Source organism: Gopherus flavomarginatus, chromosome 1, assembly GCF_025201925.1.
Source record: "Gopherus flavomarginatus isolate rGopFla2 chromosome 1, rGopFla2.mat.asm, whole genome shotgun sequence".
In the NCBI taxonomy this organism is placed as follows: domain Eukaryota; kingdom Metazoa; phylum Chordata; order Testudines; family Testudinidae; genus Gopherus; species Gopherus flavomarginatus.
In genome coordinates, this window is record NC_066617.1 from 331656910 (window position 1) to 331672064 (window position 15155).

At 38.3% G+C, this 15155-nt stretch overlaps 1 protein-coding gene across 4 annotated transcripts in view; it reads left to right on the forward strand.

Annotated features, from left to right (window-relative positions):
- Positions 1–15155, forward strand: part of MICU2 (mitochondrial calcium uptake 2) — a 266388-nt gene that overhangs the window by 189307 nt on the left and 61926 nt on the right. For all 4 annotated transcript variants that reach the window (XM_050937276.1, XM_050937277.1, XM_050937278.1 and 1 more), the window contains 4 exons: positions 2412–2443; positions 2544–2619; positions 7936–7983; positions 14253–14335. In XM_050937276.1, the coding sequence (XP_050793233.1) occupies positions 2412–2443; positions 2544–2619; positions 7936–7983; positions 14253–14335 (239 nt within the window). The remainder of the gene's footprint in view (positions 1–2411; positions 2444–2543; positions 2620–7935; positions 7984–14252; positions 14336–15155) is intronic.

Consider the following 15155-nt stretch of genomic DNA (forward strand, 5'->3'; position numbering starts at 1 on the left):
AAGAAATCTGTCCTGAAACACCTCTTCTGGCCTTCAAATACTACTACCCCAGTCACTCCAACTTCATCATCAGAAGCAGGCTCCCCACAGACTAGGGGACACAAACTGAAAGCCATTACCAGACCCTGCCAGAACAACACATGTAAAGCCTGTAGACCGGGGTAGTCAATAGGCAGACCATGGGCCAAATTCAGATGACCAGATGCTTTTGAATGGACCCCGAAATCTTTTTATTTACTTTCTGTTATTTTTTATTATTTTCTCTGGAGTCTGGACCTTGACTTTACCTTTGCCAAGAAATTTGGATTTTGGCAAAAAAATAGACTACCTCTGCTGTAAAAATACCTCCACTACTATAATCAACACCTCCTCACACAACACAACATTCAAGATCCATGGGTCCTATGCATGCCTATCACAACCTATGGTGTACTTCATCCAGTGCACTAAATGCCCGAATAACAACTGTATGTGTGAAACCTGACAATCACTATGTTCTCAAATGAACTCGCAGGAAATTGATGAAAGACAGAAACACCCGTGGGCAAACACTTTTCACAAAATGATCACTCCATATATGATCTTTCAGTTCTCATTCTCAAGGGAATCTGTGCAACAACTTCCAAAGATGAACCTGGAAGCTTAGATTCATAACTTTGCTAGACACTAAAAATTCTGGACTGAATAAAGATACTGGATTTATGGCTTAACAACAATCTGTAACCCACTAACCACTACCCCCAAACTGTCTTTTTTCCTCTCTTCCTTTCTTTCCCCTCTATGACTGGAAGAGTGTTAACAGGCTACTTCACCTTGACTGGTCACTTGAAATATGTATTATGCTAAACAATCTGTTCCACCCTTGTATTTAGCTGTGATGCTCAGAGTAACTTTCCTAGACCTGAAGAAGAGCTCTGTGTAAGCTCGAAAGCTTCTCTCTCTTACCAACAGAAGTTGGTCCAATAAAAGATATTCTCTCACCAACCTTCTAATTCTGTGTATAATACATTCATACATACACGGATATTCATATGTATAAATAAATAAGGTGGGCTGAGTAGCAACACCTATAGCTGAGGACCCCCAACTCTTTCTATAAAAAATACTAGAATTTCAGTAGTTTATAACTTTAAAATGTTCTATAGCGTGTATTTGCTGAATTTTCTAGGAAAGTTTTTCAGCAAAAATGGTTCTGCTGTTTCAGACAACAAGGATGGGGGTGAGGGATAGCTCAGTGGTGTGAGCATTGGCCTGCTAAACCCAGGGCCGTGAGTTCAATCCTTGAGGGGACCACTTAGGGATCTGGGGCAAAAATCAGTACTTAGTCCTGCTAGTGAAGGCAGGGGGCTGGACTCAATGACCTTTCAAGGTCCCTTCCAGTTCTAGGAGATTAGGTATACCTCCAGTTAATTATTTCACACAGCGCACAGTCAACTTGTGGAACTCCTTACCTGAGGAGGTTGTGAAGGCTAAGACTATAACAGTGTTTAAAAGAGAACTGGATAAATTCACAGTGGGTTAAGTCCATTAATGGCTGTTAGCCGGGATGGGTAAGGAATGGTGTTCCTAGCCTCTGTTTGTCAGAGGATGGAGATGGATGTCAGAAGAGAGATCACTTGATCATTGCCTGTTAGTTTCACTCCTTCTGGGACACCTGGCATTGGCCACTGTTGGTAGACATATACTGGGCTCGATGGACCTTTGGTTTGACCCGGTACAGCCATTCTTATGTTCTTATCTAAATCACTAGAACACACTTCCCTCCAGAAGCTAGAACTGAACCCAGGATTCCTACACCTGCATCTCTGTTTCACAGCTGTCAAGCCTATCACTGCTTTCTACTGGCTAAATATGTGTGTCATCCCCCTGTAGTGGCTGGTTCACACAGAGAAGAGCAGCCTAATACTGCTACCAGTTACTCAGGTCAAGATGTAGGAATGGGGGCCATGCGAATGACCTGTGGGCATCAGTATGATTCCATATAATGAAATTTGTTTTTGCAGTTTGCTTTTTTTAAAAACTTAAGACATTGGATTTTTAAAACTACATTAAAAGAACTTTTAGTTCTCGCATTTCCTAACTTTTGAGTGCTTGACTCTGTTTCAACATATATTATGTGCATATATGTGTCTGAATAGTTTCAGGATCTATAGCACAGTGTACGCAAAAGCACACTGCTAAGCTAGTAATAAATACCTGAAGCAGTTTGTGGTTTCATCCACGTTGCAAGAATATTTTTGAGCATTGTCCTTACCTGATCATTGCGGGAATTAGAAACAAACTGCTGGCTGCAAAATATTCTGTTTCATATTACTTACCTTTTTCTCATAAAAAGCTGAAGAAATGCTACAGATCAAAGTTTCAAGTTAGAGTTTGTTACTGAATGATGATTTTTTTTATTATTATTACAGGTACAGCATTGGCCAAGAAACTGACAAAAAAGGTAAGCAAAATGTTCTGTTCTCAGAAGGAACTCTCATTCCTTCTGTTACTAAAATTGTATTTCACAACTGATATATTTTTTTTTATTTATGTGTTTAAAGGATGTAGAGGCTTCACTGGTAAATGTTACGAAGGCTAAGCCAGGACAAACCTTTTTTAGAGACCTTGGCGATAAAGGTAACATACTTTGGTACTGAAATATTCAGTAATACTGTCATTGGTTCAGATTGCAGAATAGAAAGCTAGGAGATTCTGCCTTCTAGTGGACAGTTTTAAAATTAACTTCACGTTCTTGTGGATATATTTGTTTATATTTTACTAAGAATATTTTATTTATTAGCAACACTTATTATTTTATAATCTTAGCAGTTTGACAGTGGAGGTTTTTTTGTTTTTTTGTTTTTTTTAATACCAGGAAAATACAACATGCTTGCTAATCCAAAATAAAGGAATCTGGTTGCAATTGGCTGAGGCATAAGCATTAAGTAAAGTGTGCAGCATTTATCCTTTAATTCTGATGGGAGTCTCATATATGCCAATAGTATTTACAAATGGTTTTTAAAAAACCTTGTCTACTGCACCTATTAAATGTAAACTTGAAAATGAATAAATGTCAATGATCTCTTCAGAATAAAAAGTTTCACAAAGAAGAACTCAGTTCAGTTTGTGCATCAGGTAAAGTGGTCAAATCTGTATAAAAGTAATAAAAGTGAAGTAATAGTATTGTGAGATGAATTCTCATGGAAATGATTCCATGGTAAAAATTTGCTTCGAGTCAGCCAGATATATGTTGACTTCAGTATAATCAGTCATAGACAGAATATCAAATATATAATGGCTTTGTTTAAAGTCACTGAGGTTGGTGTGGAAAAACAATCAGAAATATTTTACACCTTTTTGCTATTTTTATCTTTTTTTACCTATTTTACTATGCTGACTGCTCACAGAGTCACATGGCAAAAGCAGAACTCTTAATCTTCTCTCCCTTGTAATTCCTCCCTCCTTCATTCTCATTCACTAGTGAACAACACCACTATCCCCTGTCACTTAGGTCCATAACTTGGGTATCATCTTTGTCTCAGCCCTCTCTTATAGATCCTCACATAATTCAGGCTGAGGCTGAGCCTAACCAATTCTTTCTGCATAACCTCTAAGATCTGACCCTTTTATCCACCCATACAGCTAAAACTCTAGTCCAGGCTCTCCTCATCTGGTATCTGGATTACTACAACATCCTTTTTCCCTCACCTTGACAAATGAAAGTTTGCCCTGCCTATATCTATTCAAAATGCTGCTGCAAAGATCATTTGCCTAGCTCAGTGCTTTGACCATGTCACCTCTTCCTTTGTTTCCTTGAGAACATGACCTGTGAAGGAAGGCTGAAAGAACTGGGTTTATTTAGTTTGGAAATGAGAAGACTGAGAGGGGACATGATAGCAGTTTTCAGGTATCTAAAAGGGTGTCATCAGGAGGAGGGAGAAAACTTGTTCATCTTAGCCTCTAATGATAGAACAAGAAGCAATAGGCTTAAACTGCAGCAAGGGAGATTTAGGTTGGACATTAGGAAAAAGTTCCTAACTGTCAGGGTAGTTAAACACTGGAATAAATTGCCTAGGGAGGTTGTGGAATTTCCATCTCTGGAGACATTTAAGAGTAGGTTAGATAAATGTCTATCAGGGATGGTCTAGACAGTATTTGGTCCTGCAGTGAGGGCAGGGGACTGGACTCGATGACCTCTCGAGGTTCCTTCCAATCCTAGAGTCTGAGTCTATGAGTTTCTCTTTACTGGTTCCTCCTCCTCCTCCATTTCAATCAAACATAAGCTATTTTTCTTCACTTTGAAGGCTCTTCGTGGCTTATCCCCGCCCTGCCTTTCAGCTCATTTAGCATGAGATGTCAACTCCCACCTTTCTTCAGCCTGAGATGCAAGCCTCCATTACCCACTTGCACCAGCAAGATCTACACTGGGGCTGCCCCGTACTCCCCCCTAAGAGCCACTGTAGCTATAGGCAAACTAGGCAACTGCTGCTTAGGATCTGCAGGTTTCTCAGAGAAGTGGTGCCGCAGACCAGTCTACCAGGGTATAAATTGCAGAGTACTACAACTGCTCCGTGTAGATCCTGCTGGTGCAAATTAAAAGCACCTAGTTTGCATTGATGTACAGGACTATATCAGTATACACTAAATACTTTTTATTTCACACCAGCAAGGTCTACATGAGGCAGTTAAAGCAGTACAGATTAGAGTGTTCTGTAGTTCACATCACTTAGTCTGGTCTGTGGCACTGCTTCTTCCAGAAATCTGCTGCGTCTAGGCAGCTGCTGCCCTACACGGATGCCTATAGCTATCACACCCTCTGAGTGGAGGCAAGACAACAAAATAAGGACCCTGGAATTAGGATCCCTGCATAGATATTATCTTTGGGGAAAGAAACTCTCAATGGATGGAGGAAAAAATGGGTACTTTTATTGGAGCTGTGAGAAAAAGAACTGATTTCAGTATCTGCCGGTAGCATTGTCGTAAGCCCTGTTACTCAGTATAGTATAGGAATATGAGTTACATTTCAAAGAACTAGGGGGAGGTATAGCTCAGTGGTTTGAGCATTGGCCTTCTAAACCCAGCGTTGTGAGTTCAGTCCATGAGGGGGCCACTTAGGGATCTGGGGCAAAAATCAGTACTTGGTTCTGCTAGTGAAGGCCGGGGGCTGGACTCAATGACCTTTCAAGGTCCCTTCCAGTTCTAGGAGATTGGTATATCTCCAGTTATTATTATTATTATTATTATTTGTAGGTATGAGCTTAAATCTCTTCAACACAGTATTTAAGAGAATGGAAGATGTCATGGGCAATTACAAATTGGGTAATTAAATTAAATAGATTGGGGAGGCAAAGGTCTGTCTAAACAAGAAGAATATATAATGATAAATTAAAACCAAATAGGAGAGTTCTCCCATTCTCTCAGCCTTTCATGAATAATTTAAATTGATTAACATAAAATAAGGTTCAGCCATGGGGCTTTTGATCGTTTTAGTTGGTTGTTTTAATAGTTGTTTTTTAAAATTCCATAGTAATTTGGGTCTGTATATTTGTGACAACACTTGTTTGCATTTGGTGCCCAGCCATGTGATTGAATGCAAAGCAATTGCTGTTTGTGCTCAAATTGCAAGTTTTTCCATGGACAAAATTGTGGGTTCAGATATCAAGATTTGGGGTTTGAGTCCTCATTGCATCACTCCCCTTTATAGCAGCATAACTCCATCCATTTAGTTTCTGTAGAGTTACAGCAACTTGAAACTGCAGTAATGCAGTGGTGACTCAAACCCTTGGCTTTTGAAAATTCAGCCAATTAAGGGTAAACTCTCATGCCACAGAGGTCCGTGAGCAATTGCTAATTAACTAATTCTCCCTATTAGCTCTCTGCATTAAGCAGACAAAAAATGTCTCATTGTGCACCTTTGTTCATAATCCTGCTCTAGGATAGAAGTTGGTAATCCTATACCATAGAAAAAATCACCTGATAAATTTCCAAATCTCCATGTTCTAAACTCAACACCTGAGTAAAGTTTGAGACCAGTGTAAAATACTCTTTTGGAATCTTAAATGCTTTATTGAAGTTTGAAGAGAATACTAATGTTGTTAGGTCACCAGTGGGTTTTTTGGTTAACTACATGTGTGCTTTGGACTTGCCTTGCTATGTAGTTTACAGTTTGGCATATAAAAGCTGAATTACCTGTGTTTTTTTGTTGATACAATATGTGTATTTATTACTCATGTGTGAAGACTCATAATTGCTGTTGCACGGATTTTCAACTGGATAAAATTTACTGGTAAAATATTAGTTAGGTTTTGACTATGGGTGCTTTGTTTTATGGTGACATCACACACAAGCTAGATTTTGGAGACTATTTCACAAACGATCAACTTCAAATCATTTCTGCAGGGCTCCAACACTATACAATGTAGGGACATCACTTTTTGCTCTGTGTTTGTACAGTGCCTAGCATAATGGGGTCCTGGTCCACGACCAGGTCTCCTAGGCACCACCACAGTACAAATAATAAATACAAATAATTTATGCCTTTTATGTTAAAGGACTAATACAATACTGTACATTCAAGTTATAAACACAGTTTTTGAAATATAAGTAATACTTAGTATCTAAATAGTGTTTGTATGGTCATAGCACCATACAGACATAACTTTACTAATCCTCACAATGCAGCTGTTAAGTAGATGGCTAAGAATCATTTATCCCCATTTTTACAGGTGGGGAAACTGAGAGAAAAGGAGAAATGACTTGGCCAAATCTGCACAGCGTGTCAGGGGCAGAATTAGGATTAGAACTCACTCTCTTGAGTCCCAGCCTTGCGCTCATTTCTCCAGACAGTGCTGCTTTCAGTCAATGAATATTTCTAAATTCTGGAGTTGGTGTAAAATGACAAATTTAAAATGTTAAATTATTTCAAAGCAAATAAAAACGTTATTGGCTCAGCATAGTGATTAATCAAGTTTATTGTTTATCACTGAGGCTTAAGAGGATTCTTTATCAATTAGCTAAATATAAATTATAAAAATTATGTTTATCTTTGAATAGAGTATAGTTTAAACATGCCTGTTTAAACAGCCTCTACATTATACAGTATTTACTTCACAAGTTAAAGGTATTTTTAAAAGCTGCTCATAAGAAGCCCTTTAAATGTTTTTCTTAAAACATTATCATAGGGCAGATGTGTAGGAGTCTGTTGTTTAACCATCAGCTTTATATATTCTCTGTCTTTAGCTTGTATGCTGCTATTTGACACTGTCACATCTTTGTTCAGGCTTTTCATTTAAATCGGTGTTTCAAAGGAAAACTCTGGAATTTTCCTTCAAAAGGGGGGGGAAAACACTTTCACCTTGTAGAAAGGACATGTTGCTATTAAAAAAAAAAAAAAAAAACTTTTTGGCACAGGGCCCAGCTGTACTATCAGTGCAATCTAGCAGCTTGGCAGCTTTGCTTGTTGCCATATTCCCCTTGAGAATTAAAGGAAAGCTATTCTCCGCCTTTTCAAGGCTGCCAAAGGATGAAATACTTTGATCCTTCAGAATAACAGTAGAGTAGTTCTCCTCCCAGGTACTAAATGTGACAAAGCGCATTTAATTTATTCATCTTTCATATAAACACTGAAATTTTTCAGTGAAAATCCAAACATTTAGTTCAGGTCTTTCATTAATACCAAATAAACCTAATTCTCACAATTAGACTTCCACATGACAGAGATGCTCGAGAAAGAAGTTCACCTCCACAGCACTGAAAATAGAATCAAAAGTTTTGTTTAACAAATACTGACAAAAGAAAATATTTATTTCTAATAAGTTGTATTATTTAATATACAATTAATATGAAACTGAATGTTTTAAATATACAAGGTTTGATTGTAAAAGTGCAAATATTTCAGATCAATATGCTGATTTTAAAATTCACCATTTCATTTTTAGTACTATTTTATTTCAGGACTGATCTCATATACAGAGTACCTCTTTTTGCTGACAATCCTCACAAGTAAGTATTTTGCGTTATATATTATAATGCAAGAATATTTAATTGCAACTAACTGCCCAGTAACTTTTCTAATTTTTATGGCTTCTAGATTTCCACAGCCCAGCATAAAAAATTTTTTATATTAAGACCAATGGTTCTGCACATTAGGGAATTAATGTAAATGGATACTATGTCAAATGATTGCACTCTGAATCCATTGTGTTATCAGTGATTATTAGTAGCACTTTAAAGGTGTTGATAAGCCCCACAACAAGTGTCAGGAATTGAATAGGTAGCCATTAAAGAGAATTTGGTGGAGGGGAGGGAAGGAAGTGTTTTTAACAGTTATTTGTTAGTCAAGTTTGGCAATGAGACATTTACGTCTTAACAAACAGGACTCACTCAGTGTTATAGGATAGTGTCACCATGAATCGTGTATGAAAAGGAGTATCTGTCGTGCACAACACCTCCAAAAATGAGCCTGGGAATTTAAAATCATAATTTTGCTAGACACTAAAAATCAGGGTCTTTATAACACTGGATTGATGGTTTATTACAACAATCTGTAATCCACTAATCCCCCTCATTTTGTCCTATGACTGCAGGGATGTTAACAGGCCTCATCACCTTGAATGGTCCTTTAAAATATGTATTAACTACATATGTTAAGCAATCTTTTCCACCTTGTATTTAGCTGGGACACTCTTAGTACTGTCCCCAGACCTGAAGATGGTATCTTGAAAGCTTGTCTCTTTCACCAACAGAAGTTGGTCCAGTAAAAGATATTACTTCATCCACCGTCTCTCTAATATTCACTTACTAAGATGTATAAAGGACACTAGATAGACAGCAATAGTTCACAACATTATTGTTTTGAAACCCATCATGTTCCTTCATACCATGCCCTAAGACAGTTGCTGACATCACTCCATTTTTTAATCCATTTTCTTCTAACTCCCTCCCTCTTCTCTGTTCCATTTCTCTTCCTTGTTTTTTTTCTCTCTCTCATATATATATATTTTGCTGACTCTTCTGCTTGCCCTGTTGTCTGCTGATTACTTCAGTAGCCCTCCTCTCCATTTCCAGCCGCCACTTACCAAAGTTGTGGAAACTGTTGACCGTGTTACACAAGGCTGGGCTGAAAAGAACAGGGAAAAGATGTTTGGGCTGGCAGGTAGTTCTTTGAGCCTGCAGTCCTGGATATGAAAAGTACTACTGCAGCCACCTTCATGAGGGGCTACAGTGGGAACAGGGAGTGAGTGCAGGTGGCTTTCAAGAGAGCCATTTGCTGCTTTAACTGCAAATATAATGGCATTCTTTGCTGGGTCTGTTGGGGTGACCTTGGGTCTTTTAGCTTTCCTCACAGACACTAATCCTGGCCTGTGCGCCATACATGCCACCCCTCTGTACCACTTTGGTGGTCTGTCCCTCAAGCTGGGAAATATTAAAAGTCAGGGAGAGCTTTCGAAGACAAAATTTGATATAATGGGCATTATGAAGTGAGGCCTTTGGCTAGCTATGATACATTCCAATTACATAACCATATAGGCCCAGTTTTGTTAGCCAGTATACTCTTTCTCAAACCATTAGACTCACAAAAGCAGGAGAAAACCAAAATTCTTAGCTCTCTTGATGTCAGTGGATGATGGACATATATCCTCATGGACCTCTCTGCAGCATTCAGTACTCTCAACCATGAGATACTGCTGTCTTACCTAAGAGAGGTGATTGCACTAAAATGATTTTGCTTGAAGGATGCATCCAGAGAACCATGATGGAAAATGACATCTTTCCCGCCAGCCCCCTCACTTTGTAGAGGGCCTCAAGCATTGATTCTCTCTCCAGTTCTATTTACCATCTACATACAGCCACTAGGTGAACTGGAAAGATAACATGGACTTGAGTGCCAGCAGTATGCAGATGACACACAGAGCTACCTATCTTTCACCACATGTAACCATACCAGTACAACCAAGATGGCCCTGAGCTTGATCAGGTCATGGATGAAATTGAATTCAGGCAAGACAGAGGTTATGATGGTGGGCAGAGGAAAGCACCTCCTGGCTGGACTATAGCAATGCAATATACATGGCATGAAGCAATCATCCTTCAGGAAACTCTAGCTAATACAGATCACAACATTGTGCATGGGTGTCAGTATAAACTAATCCATCATACAAATATACTGCCCCCCTCCTCGAGTAGTGACCCTCCAGTGCCACAACTAATGACCCAATAATTTTGAATTTGAACAATACTAAATGCACAATAGTTATTCAAAAGTGTTTCCAAACAGATGGTAATTGCTTAGAAGGATTCTGGCTGAGTAATGTCCTACATAAAGCAGGGGGGAGAAGTAAGGTCACCTCTTACATATGAAAACAGTCATTTTCAAGATAGGCTACCTTGATCACTACTGGTATTTAAGAGAAGGAAAACATTTCTTCCATGCAAATAGAAATACCAGCCAGGGGTTTACTGAATCCAGAAGGGGCAGACAGGATCTAGCTCCACAGGAAAAATGTGAAACTAATTTATTTGTTGCTGTTGATTACTGATTACTCTCGCCCCTCGCTCCACCGATATGGTCACAAGGTGCCCGTTATCTACCGGGTAATGAGCGTTGGGATAGGGCGGAGGTTCGATCACTGGATGCCCTTGGGAGGGGTGACTAGTGCCCCGAAGGTAGCAAGGGGGATAACGCAAACAATCAGTCGTGGGGTTAAAAATTGAGGGTTTATTGAATGGGTCACAGGTGAGGATAAGGAACAACTCAATACTAGTTACAACTTGGGCTTACAATATAAAACCAGAACAAATAATAAAAATACTGCAATTACAAACAGAAGCTGACCCTGGTACCTCTCTAGGTCCCAGTAGTTATTCAGGTCCTTCCAAGGGTTAGTAAGGGTGCTGTTGGTGCTATTATTAAGCATATATGCAATTACTCATCTAAATAAAAACAAAATGCAATAAGACAACTAAAGCTTGCCATAAAACTCCGGCTTACAACACAATACAGACTCAGTTAGCTAGCAAAAATAGCAATAATTAGCACCTAAGTATACTCACACACAAACCACGAAAGTTTCATCATCACCGGTAATCGGGTAGGCTCCTTAAAACACGCGGCCGAGGGAGACCTCGAATTGATCAGGCTCGGTTACAAGGTCCAGCTTTTTTCGTTTTCTCCCTGTCCACTCTATACACACTGGGCAATTTATAAGGAGACTTGCAGGTGCCTCGTTACCACCCTCGGGGGGGGGTGGGTTTCCTGGAAATGGCTGACCACAAAATTTGCCTAGCCCCAATGGTAGCTCTCGGAAATGTTTCTCCCTTGAAACTGTGTGCTCGTTTCCTGAACATGGAGGCCAGGGCAAAAAGCTGCTTAAAGCTGCAGCACTAACACAGGCACTAACAGTTGCAAAACAAATCAGGCAGTGGATAGTCATAAGCACATTAAAAAAAGAGAACCCCATAGCAGCATCAATATTCTTATATAGTATGTTTTAATTAAAATCAGATAGCAGAAGATTCAGTTTCTTTACATTCAGTTAGGCTGAGAATTAAAACCAACGTCGATGCATTGGATCAATAAGAAGGAAATGAAGCAGCTTCAAAGCAAGCACTTCTTCGCATTTTCAGACAATCAAATGACATTATTTCCAGAGTATATCATATAGGAATGGATTGAACTTCAAAAACAAAGGAACCTATTTATGCAGGATGAATCCAACATTAATTTTGCTTCGGAAGTTACACAAAAGGTTATCATGTACATCATTCTGAAAGCAAATGTCAGCAAGGGTTAGTGCTTCCATCTGTATCTAATATCTATCCCATATCAATCAGTTCTTGATATTTCATAATTAAGTAGCCTATGTGTCTGACTCTTTAATTATTACTAGATACAATCAGATTATTCGAAGAAACTCTGAGGCTTTATTTACCTTTTTAATGAGATTTTCCCAACCCCACACAGTTATTCTCTGGATCTGCTATCCTCTTGTACTACCCCTCTATTGGCTAAGATATTCCCAGTTTCTGTGCACCTGGACAGATATGAAATCCAGTAACTGGATAACAAGGGCCTGCGTTGAAAATATTTCTTCATGATAAATGGAGGCCTTATTTTACCTATTGCAGTACTTGCTTCCCACTCAGACATGCCTCATGTCACCACAATTATCTTTTGTTCAGTGCCAAGGCTTAGTTAATGGTATACTCCTGGTTAGTCTCTGCTATGGGTTGTGAACAGCTAAAAGCCAGCATTTCTTTCCTAGTGAGTGACTCCGGGAGCTGAGCATACCATCTCTATCAAAAACTTTATTTCAGTTAGCCCATTATAAAAGTTAGAGATAATTAATGCTGTTTTGCTGTGCAGGACCAAATGGAACCTACACTTGTGGCTAATATGCAGGTCTGATGTTCAGATTTTACAGTTTTGCCTGACAGTGTATTTAAATACAAATATATCTGAGATCTTCTTTGAACCACATTTGCATTATAAAATGCATACCATTGGCATTACATCGTATCAGGTAAGTGTGTCTTCTTGAGGACTGTATGAGCAGTTCTAGCCTGTATATTTTACGTTAGGCTACTTTCTTATCTGTTAGTTACAACACAGATTACATGAATCATTTTACAATAAATCATTACACTTTTATTCTCTAACATTTTTATGGGATATGCTCTTATTAGTATTGAACCAGAGAACTCTCTGGTGAAAGGTTGCAAATGAAACATTTCCATAGAAAGGAAATCAGTTTCCATAGAGTTCGGATTAACACACTGTAATATTTGTCAAATATTAGTGCATCACAGGGTTGGTCAATTGGAAATGCTAATTGGCTGGTGAAGGGGTAAATAATGTCTAATATATAAAGACAACATGTTGTATAATATTTTTGCCAGATTCACTGGAAAGTAAAAAGAGGCATTTTCTTAATGTTTTCACTCTGCAAAAACGTAAGCTTTGTGCACGTTAGAAAAATAAGGTCCACGCTTTTAGAGTTCATAGAGTTCATAGATTATTTGGGTTGGAAGGGACCTCAGAAGATCATTTAGTCCAACCCCCTGCTCAAAGCAGGACCAATCCCCAAATGGCCCCCTGAAGGATTGAACTCACAACCCTGGATTTAGCTTTTGTCAGCCAAGGCTGAAAAAATTTAACTCCAAACTAAAAACCTCTCTGAAGGGGCTTCACATTCCCCAGGGAGATTGAACATTGTATTCCTGGAGACCTTTGTGACCCTGGTAAACGATAGGAGATGTCCCATAGCTGTCTTCTAATTGATGGTTTGCCTGCATAGAGCTACAAACTCCCAGATATCAGTGGGGTCACTTGCTGCTGCAATGGACTTCAAACGTGTTTCAGTGTCAAATTACTCCTGCTAGTTAAGAGGACAACCCACTAGTGAGTCAGGTAGTCTCAAATGGACAAAAGAAGTAGTTCAGAGAGTTTTGCGTTTTCGTAGTGCTTACTAGACTTGATGAAATTGTCCTGATAGATAAGAGGCAGCAATTTGGTGAAAGAAATGCAGTGCACGTTTTTGCAAACTATTTGCATCATTTCATTAAAAAATAAGTATTGGAGAATAAAATACACAATGTGCTGAAAGGGGAAGAATTGGAGCTCAAATTTATAGAGAGATTCTGTTAAGAAAAAAAAATACTTGGGCTGTCTCAGGACCCTGTGGCTAGTTCCCGTGCCTCCTAGCTGAAGGAACTGGGTTTGATTTACAAACTGGATTTGATTTACAAACCCAATCTCTTGCTTCTCAGGGCAGTAGAGACTGAAGATAATTGTATACAGCATGCTTAGTTTCTGAGAGGAAGTACCTGAGACCTAAAGTGATTCTTCTGACCAATTTGGGAATATTGATTGGTTTTGGAGATTTTTTCCGGCTCTTCTTAGCATGAAAGTAGGTACAGGACGTAGAGCTAGAACTTGAGATGGTCAATGGCAATGGAGAAAATGGGGAAACAGGCAGAGGATCATAGGAAGAGAATCTAGGGCATTAAGATGGACTGAATTTTCAGAATAGGTGAGAACAGATCAAGATATTCTGCTATTTATAGGTACTATTAGCATTTAATTACCCATATCTCTATCTTTTGAAATGGATATAAAACAGTGTTTTCTAACATTCACATAATAGTTGCGTAGGATAATATAGTTTGGGAATTCAGAGCATCTGTTCAGCTATGGAAAACTGCAGGTGATAATTCTGCTGTATTAATTATTTATAAGCAAATGTATATGTATTTTTAACACTTCATTGCAGAACCACAAACTGGATTTCATATTGCTTTTAAAATGTTGGATGCTGATGGCAATGAACAAGTTGAAAAAAAGGAATTCTTTAAGGTATGTAAATACATATTCATTTTTGAAGTCTACAAATTTTCTATAAATTATATCCACCAAATGAGCAGTACATGAAAAATCTTCAAGTGTAGTCTTTTGCATCTAATCTGTGATCACATCTTACAATACAGAGAGCTATATTTGCTAATACACTTTATTTATATGAAAGGAATATATAAAAAAGCATCACTACAGAGTTTAAAAGTAGTTATGTCATGTTTGAAGTTAACTTTTATAAGCCCTACCTTTCATCCATATCTGCAGATCTCTGTATAGTAGTAGTAGTTGCCCCAAGTTTGACCTACCTTAATGTATCAGCTGGGGAAAGTCTCCAATTTCTAAATATTGACTTTAAAAAGGTCAGTCTCTGATTTGTTTTAAATTGGATTGTGCTGTTCCACAATAGTAAACAAAGATTGTTCCCAACCTAATATATAATGTAGGTGGAGGAAAGAAACTCTACATTTTTATTTGAAACACAAATGGGGGAAAGTGTTCCACAAATAGAAAAAGAAAACTGTGAAAGACACTTATTTTAAAAGCTTTTACGAGAGTATCATTAATTTTGTAGATTATAAAAAACTATAGTAAATTTTCAGTTGGGTCCTTACAGGAAAATATATCTTAAATATTCAAGTCAAAAATAGGAAACCCGGACACTTTTTATGCACTCTCGTTGTGATCTCCTATTACATGAATGTAGATAAGATTTTAAAAGAAGCAGAAATGACTGCTGTCCTCTCTTATGAAGTAGTCTCCAACATTACCCTAACGGTAAACAGTACTGTGATCAAAGTCAGAAATACAGTAAAATTCACTT